Source organism: Rhincodon typus, chromosome 35 (genome assembly GCF_021869965.1).
Source record: "Rhincodon typus isolate 14 chromosome 35, sRhiTyp1.1, whole genome shotgun sequence".
NCBI lineage: Eukaryota > Metazoa > Chordata > Chondrichthyes > Orectolobiformes > Rhincodontidae > Rhincodon > Rhincodon typus.
Window position 1 is genome coordinate 23,869,837 of NC_063366.1, and position 19,090 is coordinate 23,888,926.

General features: G+C 43.9%; 1 protein-coding gene across 1 annotated transcript; it reads left to right on the forward strand.

Moving 5' to 3' along the window:
• The first annotated feature begins 8,715 nt into the window (after positions 1-8,715).
• On the forward strand, positions 8,716-9,577 carry LOC109918192 (histone H2A-like). Its single transcript, XM_020518089.2, has one exon. The coding sequence runs from the start codon at positions 8,762-8,764 to the stop codon at positions 9,149-9,151; it is 390 nt and encodes a 129-aa protein (XP_020373678.1). The 5' UTR covers positions 8,716-8,761; the 3' UTR covers positions 9,152-9,577.
• The last annotated feature ends 9,513 nt before the right edge of the window (positions 9,578-19,090 follow it).

Genomic DNA, 19,090 nt, shown 5'->3' on the forward strand with positions numbered 1-19,090 from the left:
TCTAAGTGAAGATGTTCTTCCTCATTTTTGTCTTAAATAGCTTGCCACTTACTCTGAGACTCTGTCTCCTGGACCTAGATCCCTGGGCCAAGAGAAACAACCTCTGCAAACACCCTGTATGCTCTGAAAGAACTTTGTACATTTCAATCAGATTTTGCAGAAGGATTTGGACAGGTTAGGAGAGTAAGCAAAGAAGAGGCAGATGGAGTACAATGGGGCAAGTGTGACGCCATGCACTTTGGTAAGAATAGAGGTATGGATTATTTTCCAAATGGGGAGAAAAGTCAGAGTGTGAAGGGACTTGGGAGTTCTAGTCCAGGATTCTCTCAAGGTAAACTTGAGTCAGTAGTTGGGAAGGCAAATGCAACTTTGTCATTTATTTTGAGAGGACTTAAATATAAAAGCAGGGATATACTACTGAGGCTTTATAAGGCCCTGGTCAGGCCATATTTGGGGTATTGCGTGCAGTTTTAGGCCCCATATCTCAGGAAAGATGTACTGGCGCTGGATTGGGTTCAGAGGAGGCTCATGAGAATGGACCAGAAATGAAAAGCTTAACATGTGAGGAACGTTTGAGGACTCTAGATCTATACTCAATGGAGTTTAGAAGGACGAGGGATGATCTAATTGAAACTTACATAATACTGATTGGCCTGGACAGAGTGGACATTGGGACATTTTTAGGAGAGACTACGACCTGAGGGTACAGCTTTAGAGTAAAGGGTTGACCTTTTAGAACAGAGGTAAGGAGAAACTTCTTCAGCCAGAGAGTGGTGAATCTATGGAATTAACTGCCACAGAAGTCTGTGGAGGCCAAGTCATTGAATATATTTAATCTTGATTGTCAAGGTGTTCAAGGGTTATGGGGAGAAAGCGGGGTATTGGGGTTGAGAAACTTATCAGCCATGATTGAATGGCGGAGCTGACTCAATTGGCTGAATGGACTAACTCCTGCTCCTATGTCTTATGGTCTAAATCCAGTTTCCTCAATTTTCCCCCATAAGGCAGCCCCACGATTCCAGAGATAAATCCAACGATGCTCTGTTGTTCTCCTATGATAAGTAAATCCTTTACATTAAGGAGACCAAAACTTTACACAATAGTCCAGATGAGGTCTCATCAAGGCTCTGTACAACTACAGCAAGACATTTTTACTCCTGTACCCAAATCCTCTCAGAATAAATGCAGTAATACCATATGTCTTCCCAATTGCTTGCTGCACCTTCGTTGTAGCTTTTAGTGACTCATGGTCAAGGACACCCACGTTCATTTGGACATCAATACTCACCATAGAGTCACAGAGTCATAGAGATGTACAGCACAGAAACAGACCCATCAGCCCAATTCATCCATGCTGACCAGATATCCTAAATTAATCTAGTCTTATTCGCCAGCATTTGACCCAAATCCCTGTAAACCCTTCCTATTCATATACCCAAACAGATGACTTTTAAATGTTGTTATTGTACCAGCCTCCACCACTTCCTCTGGCACCTCAACGCAGACTCGCTCCACCATCTGAGTGAAACAGCTGCCCATTAGGTCCCTTTTAAATTGTTCCCTTCTCACCTTAAACCTATGACCTCTAGTTTTGGATTCCCTTACCCTGGGAAAAAGACCTTGGCTATTCACCCTGAGCTTGCTTCTTATGATTTTATAAACCTCTATAGAGTCTCTTTGTTCAGCAACCTTACCATTAATTGTGTAAGCCCTGCCCTGATTTGTCGTACCAAAATGCAGCACCTCACATTTATCTACATTAAACTCCATCTGCCACTCCTCGGCCCATCTGCTGATCCAATCCGCCCATCTGCTGATCCAATCCAGGTCCAGTTGTACTGTGGGGTAACCTTCTTCACTATCCACTACACCTCCACTTTTGGTGTCACCTGCAAACTTACCAACCATACCACCATGTAATCTAACCTTGCTAATCAGCCTACCATGCAGATACTTATCAAATGCCTTGCTGCAGCTCAAATGGACATTATCCACTACCCTGCCTTTATCAATCATCTTTGTCACCTGTTCAAAGAACTCAAACAAGTTTGGGAGACATGATTTTCCATGCACAAAGCAATGTTGTCTATCCCTAACCATTCCTTGCATTTAAGGTTTTGGAGTAGATTTGTAGCTCGTGTTGTGGGTGTTAAGGTTGGTTGTCTCGCCGAGCTGATTTCTTGTTTCGCAGATGTTTCGTTCCCCCCTGGGTAATATCCTCAGTGCAGCCTCCGATGAAGCATTAGTATGTTTTCCCACCTGGTTTCTAAACTCTGGGGTCCGTTGAGATGGATTGCCTCACTTCTAGTTTTCCTTGGTAGTGAATGTATATGGGGTCGAGTTCAATTTGTTTATTAATAGCATGTTTCGTGGAGTGCCAGGCTTCTAGGAATTCACGTGCCTGTCTCTGCCTAGCCTGTCCCAGGATTTTGGTGTTGTCCCAGTCGAAATGGTGGTTCTCCTTGTCCATGTGGATTGAGATGAGTGAGTATTGGTCGTGTCTTTTTGTAGCCAGTTAGTGTTCATGTACTCTTGTTGTTAGTTTCCTTTCTGTTTGTCCAATGTAATGTTTCTCGCAGTCTCTTCAGGGGATCTTTTAGATGACATTGGTCCTGTCCATAGCGGGGAGTGGGTCCTTGGTTCGGGTGAGCAGTTGTCGTAGGGTTGACATCGGCTTGTGTGCCACTCTGATGCCCAGCGGTTGTAGGAGTCTTGTGGTGAGTTCTGACATGTTTCTGATATAGGGTAGTGTGATGAGTGTGTCGGGGTGTGTAGTATCTTTCCAATGCTGTTCGTGTAGGCATCCTCTGAGCCAGTTCTTTGGATATCCATTATCTTTGAAAACCTGGAAGAGGTATTCTTCTTCCTCTTGGCGTAGTTCCGTGTTGCTGCAGTGTGTTGTTGCCCTTTTAAATAGTGTTCGCACGCAGCTTCATTTGTGTGTGCTGGGATGGTTACTCTTGAAGTTCATGTAATTCCTTTCCCTCACAATCCCCTCCAACAACTAACCCATCTCTATCATCAGGCTCACCAGTCTATAATTCCCTGGCTTTTCCTTACCACCTTTCTTCAATAATGCCACCACAGTAGCCACCCTCCAGTTTTCCAGCACCTTGGTCGTGGCTGTCAATGATACAAATATCTCAGCGTGGGGCCCAGCAATCTTTTTCCTAGCCTCCCACAAAGTCCTGGAGTAAACCTGATCAGGCCCCGAGGATTTATCCACCTTTGGTGTTTTAAAACACCCAGCACCTCCTTCTCTGTAATATGGACACTTTCCAAGATATCACTATTATTTCCCCAATTTCTCTCACTTTCATATCCTTCTCCACAGGAAACACTGATGGGAAACATTTGTTTAGTGTTTCAACTATCTCCTGTGTTTCCACACATACATGACCTAGCTGATCTTTAATGGGCCCTATTCTCTCCCTAGTTACTCTTTTGTCCTTAATGTATTTATAGAATCTCTTTGGATTCTCCCTAACCCTACTTGCTGCACCAGTTAACAAACACTTCACATTTCTGTGCTTATTTTCCTACTGAAGTGGATAAATTCACAGTCTTACACAATGTTTCATTTGTCATCCTCTCCGATCAATTAACAAGTCAAAATCCCCCTAAAACTTCCATTGATCATCCTCACAATTCACACTTTCACCTAAATTTTGTGTCAACACAAAATGTGGAAATACTATACTTGATTTCCAAATCTGAATCATTGAGATCAGCTGCAGTTATGGACCTAGCACTGATCCCATGAGTTAAATTATAGAGTCATGGTCATATAGTCATACAACATGGAAACAGACTCTTCGGTCCAAACAGTCCATGCCAACCATAATCCCAAACTAAACTAGTCCCAACTGCCTGCACTTGGCCCATATCCCTCCAAACCTTTCTCATTCATATACTTGTCAAAATGTTTCAACATTGCAATTGTACCCACATCCAACGCTTCCTCTGGAAGTTCATTCCACACATGAACTACTCTCTGTTTAAAAAATTGCCTCTCATGTCTTTTTTAAGCCTTTCTCTCTCACCTTAAAAATATGCCCCCTAATCTTGAAATCCCCATCCTAGGGAAAAGACACCTGCCATTCACCTTATCTTTACCCCTCATGATTTTTTTAAACATCCAGAAGGTCACCCCTCCAGTGAAAAACATCCCAGTCTATCCAGCCTCTCCTTGTAACACAGATCCTCCATACCCAGCAACATCCTGGTAAATCTCTTCTGAACCCTTTCCAGCTTAATAATATCCTAGCTATTACTGGGCAACTAGAACTTGACACAGTACTCCAGAACAGGCCTCACCAACGTGCTGTAAAACCTCAACATAACACCCTAACTCCTATACTCAAAGGTCTGAGCAATGAAGCCAAGCGTGCTAAATGCCTTTTTCACCATCCTGTCTACATGTGACGCGGAGTTCAAAGAATTATGTACCTGAACCTTTCTGTTCCACAACCCCACCGAAGACTGTACTTTTATATTTTTATTTTTATATAAGTCCTGCCTTTGTAATATCCTTCTTCATCAGAATGTTCCATGTATTCAGGCTTAGTGCTCTCCGCTTCTTCCTGGAGCATCCCCATCCACCACCACCCTCCTCCGCTTGGCCAAGCTCGTCCTCACCCTCAACAACTTCCCTTTTAACTCCTCTCATTTTCTTCAGGCATGAGGGGTGGCTACAGGTACCCGCATGGGCCCCAGTTATGCCGGTCTCTTCATGGGGTACGTGGAACATTCCTTGTTCGAGTCCTATTCCGGCCCCCACCCAAACTCTTTCTCCGATATATTGATGATATCATTGGTGCTGCTTCCATCTCTCATCTGGAATTGGAAAACTTCATCAATTTTGCCTCCAATTTCCACCCTGCCCTCACTTTCACCTGGTCTATCTCTGACTCCTCCCTTCCCTTCCTTGACATTTCTGTTTCCATTTCTGGGGATAGACTGGCCACTAATATCCACTACAAACCCAATGACTCCCACAGCTACCTGGACTATACATCCTCACACCTTGTTTCCCGTAAAGACTCCATCTCATTCTCTCAGTTCCTCCGTCTCCGTCGCATATGTTCAGATGAGGCCAACTTCTACAAGGGAGTCTCTCAAATGTCCACCTTCTTCCTCAACCAAGGATTCCCCAGCTCCGTTGTCGACTGGGCCCTCAACCAGGTCCGACCCATCTCCTGCACTTCCACCCTCGTCCCTTCTCTTCCCTCCTGCAACAGCGATAGGGTTCCCCTTGTCCTTACCTACTATCCCATCAGCATCCACATCCAGAAGATCATCAGATGCCATTTCTGCCACCTCCAGCAAGATGCCACCACCAGACACATATTCCCCTCCCATCCCTTGTCCACCTTCCGCAGGTACCGTTCCCTCCGGGACACACCGGTCCACACTTCCTTCACCCCCAACAACTCCCCCACCCCCCACTCACCCCTACGGCACCTTCCCCTGTAACCGGGAACACCTGCCCATTTACACCCTCCCTCCCCAGTATCCAAGGGCCCAAACATACCTTCCAGGTGAAGCAACACTTCACCTGCACTTCCCATAATCTAGTCTACTGCATTTGCTGCTCACAATGTGGTCTCCTCTGCATTGGGGAAACGAAGCATAGACTAGGCGACTGCTTCACAGAACATCTACATTCTGCTCGCAAAAAAGACCCTGAACTACCCATTGCCTGCCACTTTAATGCACCACCCTGTTCCCTGGCCAACATCTCTGTCTCTGACTTGCTGCAGTGTTCCAGTGAATCTCAGTGCAAGCTGGAAGAACAACACCTCATTTTCTGCTTGGGGACCCTGAAGCCCGCCGGACTCAATATCAAGTTTAATAATTTTAGGGCCTAAACTCTCCCATGTCCCAGCCCCCCACCCCACACGCCAGGCCTTGTTACCACATAGCCTGCCATTACACACCCCCTTTTTTTAGTCAGTAATTGTCCCCATTAACAACGCTCCCAGCCTGATTGTTACAACTCTTTGTCTGTCCAACTGCTCTTCTCTCTCTTTAGGCTCTATCCTATCATATACTCCCTACACCTTCCCTTTTTTCTGCATATAAGCTGATGTTTTCCCAGCCACCATCAGTTCTGAGGAAGGGTCACTGGACCCCAAACGTTAATTCTGTTTTTTCTTTCACAGATGCTGCCAGACCTGCTGAGCTTTTCCAGCAACTTTGTTTTTGTTCCTGTGTATGTATTCAGGCTGTCTGCCTTTTTTTTTGTCTTTTAGCTGTTCTCAATCCACACCAGTGTATTACCAGTAAATAATCTCATACACTTTAATTTTATTTACTAATTTTCCATTTGGGACTTCATCAAAAGTCTTCTGAAAATCCAAGCACACCATTTCCACTATTTTTCCTTTGTCTTTACTACAAGTTGTATCCTCAAAGAAAACATTTTGATGAAGTTGATTTCCATTTTGAGAATCCATGCTGGCTCCCCTTAATCCTACCATTATTTGATTAGTTAGTTTGTCTGATACGAGGCTAATGGGTCTGTAGATTCCCATTTGCTTTTCTCTCCCTTTTTCTTAAATAGTGGGGTGACCCTTGCTATCTTCTAATCTACAGATATCTTCCCTGAATCTGTAAAAAATTGAAAGGTGATGATCAATGCTCTATCTGCAGCCACTTCTTCCAACACTCTGAAGTGTATATCTTTCAGGGCCAGCATATTTATCAACTTTCAGTCCTATTATTTTCTCCAATATTACTTTTTTAGTAATACTTTGGAGCTGTGGTGACATACTAGGAATGTCACTGGACTGATAATGCAGAATCTCAAGCCAAATCCGACAATGGCAGGTAGTGAAATTCAAGGTCAGTTATAAAAAGAAATAATTCTGGAGCTAAAAACTGGCTTGATAGTGACTATGTAACTGATTGATTGCTGTAAAAACCATCAGATTTACTACTGCCCTTTAGGATAAGAAATCCGCTGTCGAGTCTTGGTATAGCCTCCACGTGACTCCAGCTCTATACAATGTGGTTGATATTTAATTTTCCTCTGAAATGCCCCAGACAGCTAGGCAATTCAAGCGCAACAAATGCTGGCCTTTCCAGTGACACCCACCTCCCATACAAAGAAAAATCTTTTCTTCCTCTTTCTCATCCTCGTACCCTTGAGTCTCAACGACTTCTAGAAACTGTATTTTATTTACTTGTTCCACCATAAATGGGATGAAATATGTGCTTAATTCCTCTGCCATTTTGTTGCTACCCATTATAAATTCTCCTTCTCTGTCTATAATGGACTTCCAAATGTCTTTGCTAATCTTTTTTTCTTTTTTTACAGACAAAAAGAAGCTGCTATGATACATGCTTCATCACCTTTTCTGATGAAGGGTCTAGGCCCGAAACGTCAGCCTCTCTGCTCCTATGATGCTGCTTGGCCTGCTGTGTTCATCCAGCCCTGCACCTTGTTGTCTCGGATTCACCAGCATCTGCAGTTCCAACTATCTCTGCTATGATACATGTTTTACATATGTCTCACACATTTACTTTCATATTTTATTTTCCCAATTTCTATTCAGTTTCTTTGGCCCTGCATCGCTGAATTCTGGACTGCTCTCAACTCTCAGGCTTACTGCATCCAAGAAATAGTGAGAATGAAATAGGATCTTTGCAGAAAGCAGGATGTGAGGAGGAGAAAGGAGTTCTTTAACAGCTTGGCAATCTGTGATAAGCAAGGTTCCACAGGGATCAATGCTGGGACCTTAACTATTCACTATACATTAAGGAAGTCAACGTCCTACAAACATTAATATGTGGAAAGGCAAGCTGCAAGAGATACAGTTTATAGAAAGATATCGATAGGTTAAGTAAGTGGGCAAAATGTTGACAAATGGAGTATAATATGGGAAAGTGTGAAGTTGTTTATTTGGGAAGGAAGACAAAATAACATATAACATTATTTTTAAAAACTGCAGAAAGCTGAAACGCAAACAGTCTTGAGGATAACTTGTGAAAGAAACACGGAAAAATTGCACAGTGCAACAGGCAATTAGGAAGTCTAAAGGAATGTTGTCTCTTGGGTCAAAAGGCTTGGAGTACAAGAGTAGGGAAGTCTTACTGAGCTGTACAAGGCGCTGGTGAGACCACATGTGGAGTTCTATGAGTAGCTTTGGTCCCCTTCTTCAAGGTATAATTTCATTGAAGGCAGTCAGGGAAAGTTCATAACGATGCTTCCTGACATGGGTGGATTGTCTTGTCAGCAAAGGTTGTGTCTCTACTCACTGCAGTTTAGAAGAATGAGGGATGATCTCATTAAAACATATAGGATTCTTAAAGGGCTTGACAGGGTAAATGTTGAGAGGATATTTTCCCTTTAGGAGAGTCGAGGACTAAAGGGCATAGTGGGCGTGAGAAATGTCGGATCAGCCGTGCTCACTCTCCAGGGGTCGAACGGCCTACTCATGTTCCAATTTCTTATGGCCGTTTCGTGTAGACGATGTAACCATAAGAGTCAGTAGTTTGTAAAATTCAGGTGCTCAGCTTCGAATAACTGTAATGATGGAATGCAATGATATGCTAATGAAGGATGGACGACTGGACTATTCCCATTGGCTAAAATAAGACCCTAGACGGTTTCGTCTTGCCTCGTGAAAGAAGAACCAATCGAAAACAAAGGGGTGTAAATCAACCAATACAAAACTGCAGCAGGCTAATCCCAGCAGAAGGTATAAAAGGGAAGAACGGCAGCCGTGGCTAGATAATAAAAGTTTTACTTTTGAGAATGTCAGGCCGTGGTAAAACTGGAGGGAAAGGTCGTGCTAAGGCCAAGACCCGCTCCTCCCGAGCTGGTCTCCAGTTCCCGGTCGGTCGTATCCACCGCCTGTTGCGTAAAGGACACTATGCGGAGCGGGTCGGAGCTGGGGCCCCTGTTTATCTGGCTGCTGTCCTCGAGTACCTGACCGCCGAGATCCTCGAATTGGCTGGTAACGCGGCCCGGGATAACAAAAAAACTCGTATTATTCCCCGCCACCTGCAGCTTGCCATCCGCAACGATGAGGAACTCAACAAGCTGCTGGGTGGGGTCACCATCGCCCAGGGCGGCGTCTTGCCCAACATTCAGGCCGTGCTGCTTCCCAAGAAAACGGGCCACCCCAGCAAAGTTTACGCCTGAAGAGGACGCGGGATAAAGGAAAAATCGAAGTTACGACACTCAACAAAGGCTCTTTTCAGAGCCGCCTACTTTTTCTGCAAGAGCTTTAACCGAATTGTCTAACAAGCTTTGAACAAGTTTCTCAGTGTATTTCCGTTCCAGAATCTGGTGAACGTTTTTTCCGAGATACAATATTTGAAAGACATTTTCCAAATAACTTTATGGATGTAGTTGTCTTAACAAACGCAATAATAAATGCTGCAGGGTGGTGCATGTTTCGCGTTCTTTCAACTATATGACTTGATGTGAATTCGAGGCCAGAGTTAAAAGATTTATAAAGCAATTTGTCAAAACAGTTATCAAGTATGAGGAATAAAATTTAAGATGGTAACAAGAAAACATGCGTGTAGTTGTCTCAACTTTAAATCAATGTCCTATTTTTGTTTTCTTTCAAAGGAGCTTTGTTTGGAGTCCACGTGTGGCCATTTAAAAACTAACTTTAATCTCATTTTCAAAAAAATCCATTACCCTGGAACAGTGAAGAAAGGCAGCTCCGGTTAATAATTTAAATTAGATATAACTTTTCTACAGCTGTTGCGACCGAATTCCTCATACTTTTTTTTCGATTTCCAATCTCTAATCTGTAGTCCATTGTATTTTATAGAACAGTTTATTCGTGCCTTCGAATAGGTTTAACCCCCGATTGAAGTGGGAGAGTTTCAGTTCAGGTTAATTGTTTACAAGTCAGGAGAAACTTAGTATGATATGAAACAAATTGTTTCAGATGTCCAGCACTCGCAGTTCTTAGTTTTATTTCGGTGTATGATGTGGTGTTTGGTTTATGTTGGTAATTGGTTTTTCTACCGGGCGATGTAGAAACGAAAGATAGCGGGTGATCGATATTTAAACGGTTAAAACCGTTCGATCGTGCTGATAATTTGAAAATTCAAGTCTCGCGCAATGAGACTGTTTCAGGCAATTTGCATAAAAACGGCATAAAACGGCTCAGCTCCGACCCAGAAACAGCCAATCACAATCTGGAATACCATCCAATGAACGCGCTTCTTCGCCGACCAATCGGAGCATCGAACTCTCAGCATATCCGGAGGCTGCTTTCTCCACCAGCCAATGGGTAGGAGCCTGATTTCGCGCGGGTTTTAGAGAAACGCGTTGAGGGGACATAGGAAGAGGGGTAGCTCCAACAAATGGGAGACACTATGAGGCCCTATTCGTCTCGCATGCACATCAGGAAAACTCGATCACGCATTCACGTTAACAGAGAAATGCAAAAGGATTCAACAATAAAAACAAGGTTAAAACAAAACAACACAACCCATAAAATTTCCACCAATGACCGTGCAAGATCTTGACAGCCCGTTGATGTTACATTAACAGCAGCTGCACTGTCCTGTGGTATCCCTTGTTTAGAATCGCGGCAGAAGAAAGAGGGCTATTCGGCCTATCGCGCGTGTGCCATCTGCTCGAAAGAACGGTTGGTGCTTTCTCACCCCTTATGTCAGATCGACCGCTGAATTCCTTTGTGGAAAAAGCTCAGTTGCACCTTCCTCCACCGCAGTCTCAGGCACTGATATCCTGTGTTCATTCTCATTTCATCATTCAAGGTGGGTTGGAGGGGGGAGTAGGAGGGAGGTAGCTTCACTCTGTCCTTTTGCCTCAGTTTTAACATGGCCTTGTTTTGCAAAGGAACACCAGAATCAAAGCATTCTGTGCTTCTTAGATATCACCCAGTCATAGAGTCATACAGCACAGAAGCTTCAGTACAACCAGTCCATGCTGAACACAATCCCAAACTAAACAAGCCTCACCTGCCTGTGCTTGGCCCATATCTCTCCAAACCTTTCCTATTCGTGAACTTATCTAAATGTTTTTTAAACATTGTAACTGTACCCACGTCCACCATTTTTTCTGGCTTACTTTGAACATCTATCTAATTCTCCTTTGAATGCCATCATTGAATTTTCTTCCACCATCATTTCAGGCATCACTGGGTAACTAAAAGAGGAATAATATTTTCTATTACTGGCAGTGTAATCCCTTCCTTTGCCAGTTACTTTACAATATTGACATGTTTTGGTGAGGAACACACGCACATTCTGGTCCTTCTTCTTATCTCAATCGTCGGAACTTCAAAACATAAGATTTTTAAAATAATAGCCTGCATTTATTGTGTCTACATCCACCTTGTGTTCTCTGGATGAACAGGTTATGTTAACTGAGTTTGAATTGATAGATCACATTTCTGTTTGATTGTGTCCTTGCACATAATCTGAAGTCGGGCATCATACTCTGTCTCACATTTGAATTTTGATTGAAATTCCAATAAGATTTTCCCAACAATTGACCCTTAACATTCCATAGTGTTACCATCACCGAATCCCCTCTTATCAACATCCTTGAGGGTTACCATAGACCAAAAACTCAACTGGATTCACCACATAAATACAACGGCTACAAGAGCAGTTCAGAGGCTGGGAATCCTGCGGTGAGTAACTCACCTTCTGACTGTGCAAAATCTCTCCACCATCTACAAGGCACAAGTCAAGAGTGTGATAAAATACTGCCCACTTGCCTGGATGAGTGTTCGACACCATCCAGGACAAAGCAGCCCCCGCTTGATTGGCACCACATCCACAAACATCCCACTCCCTCCCCCACCGACGCTCAGGAACCATCAACAAGATGCACTGCAGAAATCACCAAAGATTCTCAGCCAGCACCTTCCAAATCCATGACCAGAAGGATAGGGGCAGAAGATACATGCCCCTACATGCTTCTCTCCAAGCCACTCACCATCCTGACTTGGAAATATATCTCCGTTCCTTCAGTGTCAAGTTTCCTAATTGAGTGAGAGCTGGGTATTGGAACAAGGTGGTAGATGGAGCTGGGGTGCAATTGGCCATGATCTAATTGAATAGAAGAACAGGTTTGAAGACTTGTTCGACCTGATTGACCCCAGACCCACAGCAATGTGGTTGGCTCTTAACTGCCCTCTGGGCAATTAGGCATGGACAATAAATGCTGCCTGGCCAGTGAAGCCCTCAGCCCGTGAATGAATTTAAAAAAAAAAGTTTATTGGCCTGTCCATGAACACAAACTGACATGTAATTTTCACACAAAGTCAGTGGGACAATAAGCATTAAATTAAGAAAAGGTGGTTACTGTTCCACATACAATAATAGGGGTCTTTTTTTAAAAACAATGTTCATACGTTTAAGCAACCTGTCCATACATGCTATGACACATGTTTGAAGCAGTTGGGAATTGAAGCAGGGTCTTCTATTCCGGAGACACAGGCACTAAAAATAGTCTCCAAGATGGCATCGGTGTAGGACTCCTCAGCCAGAGCTCATCTGCTCTGTCCGTTTCTATCTGATTCCTCTCTCTTTTATTTCTTTATCATTTTACCTCCCATTCTTGGGTGGCGTCAGCAATGTCCGGGGTGAAGGCCAGTATGGAACCCCGTCCTCTGCGCGGACTCAAACCCCCGGCCCCAGCGTGGAGTGGAACTCCCGACCTCAGCGTGAACTCGAACTCCCAACCTCAGCACAGACTCGAAAACCTGGCCTCAGTGCAGACTCAGACTCCTGGCCTCAAGGAGATGCCTGACACGTTCTGGGTTATCCCGAACTCTTACTACTCTATTTTTCTAATTTATTGCTGGACTTTTTATTTATTTATTTTTCTAATTTTTTTTTCCCCTAAGTATTTGTACTTAAGAATCTGTACCTTGGTATCTTGATACCTAAGGTAAGTGGCGACTTGTAAACTTTTCACTGTATTCATGCCAGTACATGTGACAATAAAGCTAATTCTTGTATCACTGCACCACAAGAGCCCTAATCAGGGAGGCATTTCCATTGCTAAATACCAGTAATGTGGTTACAGCAAAGTGGTGTTGTCCATCACAGATTGGCTCAGTGTTTTTGAGTTGTTGGATAACATGCAGTTCACAGCCTGTATCATTAAATGTAGCCAGAAGAGCAAATGTTCAATGCAGGCATGATCTGGAGGACTGCACATCTTAGCAATAGAATGAATGATGGGAACCACAGCCTGTAGTTACATTTTAAAAATTCCAGAGTCGACCAGATTGATTCCCTGGGTGGAGGGAGTGCAGTGAAGGTTTCCTAGACTGATTCCTGCAGTGCCATGACTGACAAATGGAGAGGGATGGATCAGTTAGGACTATATTTACTGGAGTTTAGAAGAGTGGCGGGAGGGTGATTTCATGGAAACTTATTAAATTCTAACAGGACTGGACAGGATAAACACAGGAAGAATGTTCCCGATGACCAGGGAGACCAGGGACCAGGGGGTTATGGTTTAAGGATACAAGGTAGGCCATTTAGGACAGAGATAGGGAGAAATGTCTTCACCCAGAGAGTGGGGAGCCTGTGGAAATCCCTGCCACAGAAATTGGTTGAGGCCAAAACTTTGAATGTTTTCAAGAAGAAATTAGATATAGTTCTTAGTGCTAAAGAGATCAAAGGATACGAGGAAGAAAGTGGGAACAGGGGACTCAGTTGGATGATCAGCCGTGATCATATTGAATGGCAGAGCAGGCTTGAAGGGCAGAATGGCCTCCACCTGTTCCTAGTTCTTATTTTTTTTAATAAGGGAAGACTGATACAATTATTGGTAGGGCCTGAGGTAGTGTTGTCGAACGAAGAGACCTAGGTGTTCAAGTACATAATTCTTTGAAATTTGAGTCACATTTGGGCAGAATGGTTAAGAAGGCATTTGGCACGCTTGCCTTCATTAGTCAGACCTTTGACTGTCATGCTGAAGTTGTACAGGACATTGATGAGGCCTCTTCTGGAGTACTGTGTCCAGTTCTGGTCATCCGGTTATAGGAAAGATATTATTAAACCGGAGATGTTTCAGAAAACATTTACTGGGATATTGCCTGGAATGGAGGGTTTGAGTCATAGGGAGAAGTTGGATTGCTGGGACTTTTTTCACTGAATCATTGGAGGTGGAGGGGTGACTTCTAGAGGTTTATAAAATCATGAGGAGCATAGATAAGGTGAATAACAAGGGTCTTTTCCCGAGGGTGAGGGAGTTCAAAACTAGGGGGCATATATTTAAGGTGAGAGAAGAAAAATTTATAAAGGACGTGAGGGGCAACTTTTTTTACGCATAGTGGCTTGTGGGTGGAATGAACTGTCAGATGAAATAGTGGATGTGGGTACAGTTAACAACATTTAAAAGATATTTGGATAAGTACATGAATAGGAAAGGTTTGGAGGGATATGGGCTAAATGCAGGCAGATGGGACTAGTTTAGTTTGGGAACAGGGTTGGTGTGGTCTGGTTGGGCCGAAGGGTCTGTTTCTGTACTGTGTGACTCTATGACTCTATAAATGGTTCTCAAAACACTTGGCGAGAGGTTTGCCTTTTGAATAGATCTCTTACCTTTCAGCGTTGGGCGTGGAAAGAGACCATGGAAGGATTCAGAAACAGTGATGAGAAATTTAAGGTTGAGGTGTTGTCCAAACAGGTCAGTAAGCGTTGGAGTGATGGATGAATTGACCTGGCGCGAGTTAGGAGAGGGACAGCAGAGCTATGGATGAGCTCCATTTACAGAGATTAGAAAGTGGGAGGCCAGATAGGAATGTATTCAAGTAGCAGAGTACTGGAGGTAACAAAGGGCTGGGTGAAGGTTTCTGCAGTGGATCACCCAAAACAGTGGGGGTGGAACTGGGAGGATAGGACAGTGATGAGAAAAGGTGACCTTCACATGAATGGTGAATTTATATCCACCGCAGATATCCATCTTATTTTTCATCTGCCCTTCTTCACATTATTGTTCCAACTCCCTCCGTTTGACCAGAGAAAACGGCCAAGGAAAGTGACCAGAATTTCCAGTTAGTTGACAGAGTTTGGAATGAAATCATACAGGCAGTGACTTTGGTCACCAGACAGGACGGTGCAGGAGTGTCCCAAACACGGGAAAAGGAGATAGATTCACTCATCCCTCAAATTCTGATTCCTCTTTCCCCGTTTTGGAACGATAACAGCTCATTCTACTAAGAAAAAATACAATCAATTGAAAAAGCAAAAAAGAACAAAAATTGGCATTTCACCAAATCACGGAATTTTTATGGTGCAGGAAACCATTCAGCCCATCGTGCTTGCACTGGCTCGTTAAATTCCCTGGTGCCAATCTCTTGCCTTTTCCCCCTAACCTTGTCCCCCATTTCTATCCAAATATCAATCCAATGTACCCTCTGGAATGCCTCAGTTGAACCTGCCCCCTGCCCCATTTTTCCAGGCAGTACATCCCACACCCTCACTACCCACTGGGTAAGAAAGTCTTCCCTCACTTCACCCTCGCATTGTCTGTACATCACTTTAAATCTAATCCCCTCTCGTTCTTGTTCCTTTTCCAAGTGGGAACAGCTTTCCCCCTCTCTCCTCTGTCCAGTCCTCGCTGACAAAGTTGAAAACCTCAACCAGACCTCCCCCTCAGCCTTCTTCTCTCCAACGAGAACAGTCCCAACTTCTTTGTTCTATCCTGTATCCACATATTTGTCAAAACCTCAGCATGATCTGATGATGACCAGTCACTGCTGTAAAGTACAAAGACAATATTTGATCTGCGGGCCACAAACAACACCATGACTGATCAGATTGATGCTGGATGGGTGAGAAATGAAGTGGGGCACTGCAAATAAATCCCACACTCTCCTTCTCACAGCATCATGGACCTAAGTCTCTGCAGCCTTTGAGAGTGTAATAAGATTGACTGATTTGAAAAACAATTCCTTCGTAAGTTGTGGGCTTCACTGCTAGGTCTGGCAATTAAGAGCAAACTCCATTGTTGAGAGTCTGGACAGGATTTGGGGAGTCCGAAAGTGAGTTACTCATTGCAGTATTCCTAGCCTCTGAACTGGTCTTGAATCCATTATATTTATATGGCAAGTCTAATTAAGTTCCTGTTCAATGATAACCCCCAGGATGTTGACAGTGGGGAATTCAGTAATGGTAACACCATTGAATGCCTAGGGCAGGTGGTTAGATTGTCTCTTATTGGAGATGGTCATAGCCTGGCATTTGTGTGGCATGAATGTTACTTACTACTTGTCAGCCCAAGCCTGGGTATTGTGCAGATCTTTTTGAATTAGAACATGAACTGCTTCAGCAGGGAAGCTAATGACCTAGTGGTATTATCACTAGCCTATTAATCTAGGAAACTAGCTAATGTTCCGGGTTTAAATCCCGATGAGGCAGATGATGGAATATGAATTCACCTTTTCCAGAACAAATCTGGAATCAAGATTCTGTTGATGTCTACTTGACTGTCAGGAAAAAGTATCATCAAGTTCATTGATGTCCTTCAGGGAAGGAAATTTCCTTAGCTGGTCTGGCCTCCAGACCGACAGCAATGTGGTTCACTCCTAATTGTTCTCTGAAATGGCCTAGCATTTGCTTCAAACATGAAGGTTTTAATCAGAAATGTTTACAGCAGTTTTCATAACATCAAGTGGAAGCTTCAATAATCTAGACGCTATTGTGGAGGTGCATTGACTCTGGACCTCATGCAGTTTCATGGCTTCAAATCAAATAAGATCAAATGGCAAGGGCACAGAATATACTCTGGGTGGGGGATTTCAATGTCCACCACCAAGAGTGGCTCGGCAGCAGTACTACTGATCGAGGTGGTCGGGTCCTAAAGGTCATAACTGCTAGACTGGGTCTGCGGCAGGTGGTGAGGGAACCAACAAGAGGGAAAAACATACTTGACCTCATTCTCACATATCTGCCCACTGCACCGACATCTGTCCATGACGGTATCAGTAAGGGTGATCACTGCATGGTCCTTATGGAGATGAAGTCTTCACGTTGAGAGTAACCTCCATTGTGTTGTGTGGCACTATCACCGTGCTAAATGGGACAGACTTCGCACAGATCTAGCAACTCAAGACTGGGCATCCATGAGGTGCTGTGGGCCACCAACAGTAGCAGAATTGTACTCCAGCACAATCCGTAACCTCATGGCCTGGCATATTCCCCACTCAACTCTTACCATCAATCCAGGAGATCAACCCTGGTTCAATGGAGAGTGCAGAAGGGCATGTCAGAAGCAGCACCAGGCATACCTGAAGGTAAGGTGTCAACCTGGTGAAGCCACCAAACAGAACCACTTGTGTGTGCAATTGCATAAGCAGCAAGTGATAGACAGAGTTAGCAATCCCACAAACAGTGGATCAGATCTAAGGTCTGCAGCCTTGCCACATCCAGTCATGATTTGATAGAGGGTTGATTTGATTGCCATTTTCAAAACCATGAGTGGGCAGGACAGAGTAGATGGGGGAAGCTGCTCCTGCTCATAAAAGAAGATAAAGAACGAGAGGATGTATATTTAGAGTGATGTGCAAATGATGCCAGGAGACAAAACCTTTACGTAGTAGTTAGGGTCTGGAATGTGCTGCCTCAAAATGTGATTGAGGCAGATTCAATTCAAGCATTCCGGAGGGACATTTAGAGAGAAATGGTGTGGAAGAATGGGGGTGGAGGGAGGGAAGACAGGAGATTGGAACTGTGTAATATAACCAGTGCAAGGCTGAATTGCCTCCTCCTATATTGTAACAATTCCGTGGATTCTGTGAATGGTGTGGAAGTTAAACAACTCTCTGGAGGAAGTGGGTCCACAAATATTCTATCCTCAATGATATGAGAACCCAACACACAATTGTAAACGGTAAGGCTGAAGCATTCACAGCAATCTTCAGCTAGAATTGCCAAATGGATGATCTTTCTTGGCCTTCTCCAGTGGTCCCCAGCATTACAAATATTAGTTTTCATCCAATTCAATTAACTCCATGTGATATCAAAAGATGATTGGAGACACTGGATACTGTAAAGGCTACGGGCCCTGAAAACATTCCGGCAATAGTACTGAAGACTTGAGCTCCAGAACTTGCCATTCCCCTAGCCAAGCTGTTCCAGTACAGTTACAACACTGGCATCTACCCAACAATGTGGAAAACAGCCCATTTATGTCTTACATATAAAAATGCAGGACAAATCCAACCAGGCCAATTACCACCCCATCAGTCTACTCTCAATCAGTCGAGTGATGGAAGGTGTCATCAACAGTGCTATCTAACATAACCTGCTCAGCAATAAACTGCTCAGTGACGCATAGTTTGGGTTCTGCTAAGGCCACTCAACTTCTGCCCTCATTACAGCCTTTGTTCAAACATAGACAAAAGAGCTGTATTCCAGAGGTGAGGTGAAAGTAACAGCCCTTGACATCAACGTTGCATTCGACTGACTGTGGATCAAGAAGCCCTAGCAAAACTGGAATCAATGGGCATCAGGGGGCAAACTATCCAGTGGTTGGAGTCATACAGGACACATAGGAAGATGGTCGTGGTTGTTCAAAGTCAATCATCGCAGCTCCAGGACATCTCTGCAGGAGTTCTTCAGGATAGTGTCCAAAGCCCAACCATCTTCAGCTGCTTTATCAATGAGCTTCCCTCCATTATAATGTCAGAAGTGGAGATATTCGCCGATGATCTCATAATGTTTAAAACCATTCGCATCTCCTCAGATACTGAAGCAGCCCATGTCTAAATGCAGCAAGACCTGTTCAATGGCCAATTTGTGGCTGACAATTGGCAGTAACATTCATGCCATACAAATGCCAGACAATGATCACTTCCAACAAGAGAGAATCCAACCACTGCCGCTTGACATTCAACTGCATTACCATTAACGAATTCCCCACTATTAACATCCTGGGTAATGAACCAGGCCAGGTGTTAGATTTGGAGGTAAGTGAGCACTTTGGTGATAGCGACCACAATTCGGTTACGTTTACTTTAGCGATGGAAAGGGATAGGTATATACCGCAGGGCAAGAGTTATAGCTGGGGGAAAGGCAATTATGAAGCGATGAGGCAAGATTTAGGATGCATAGGATGGAGAAGGAA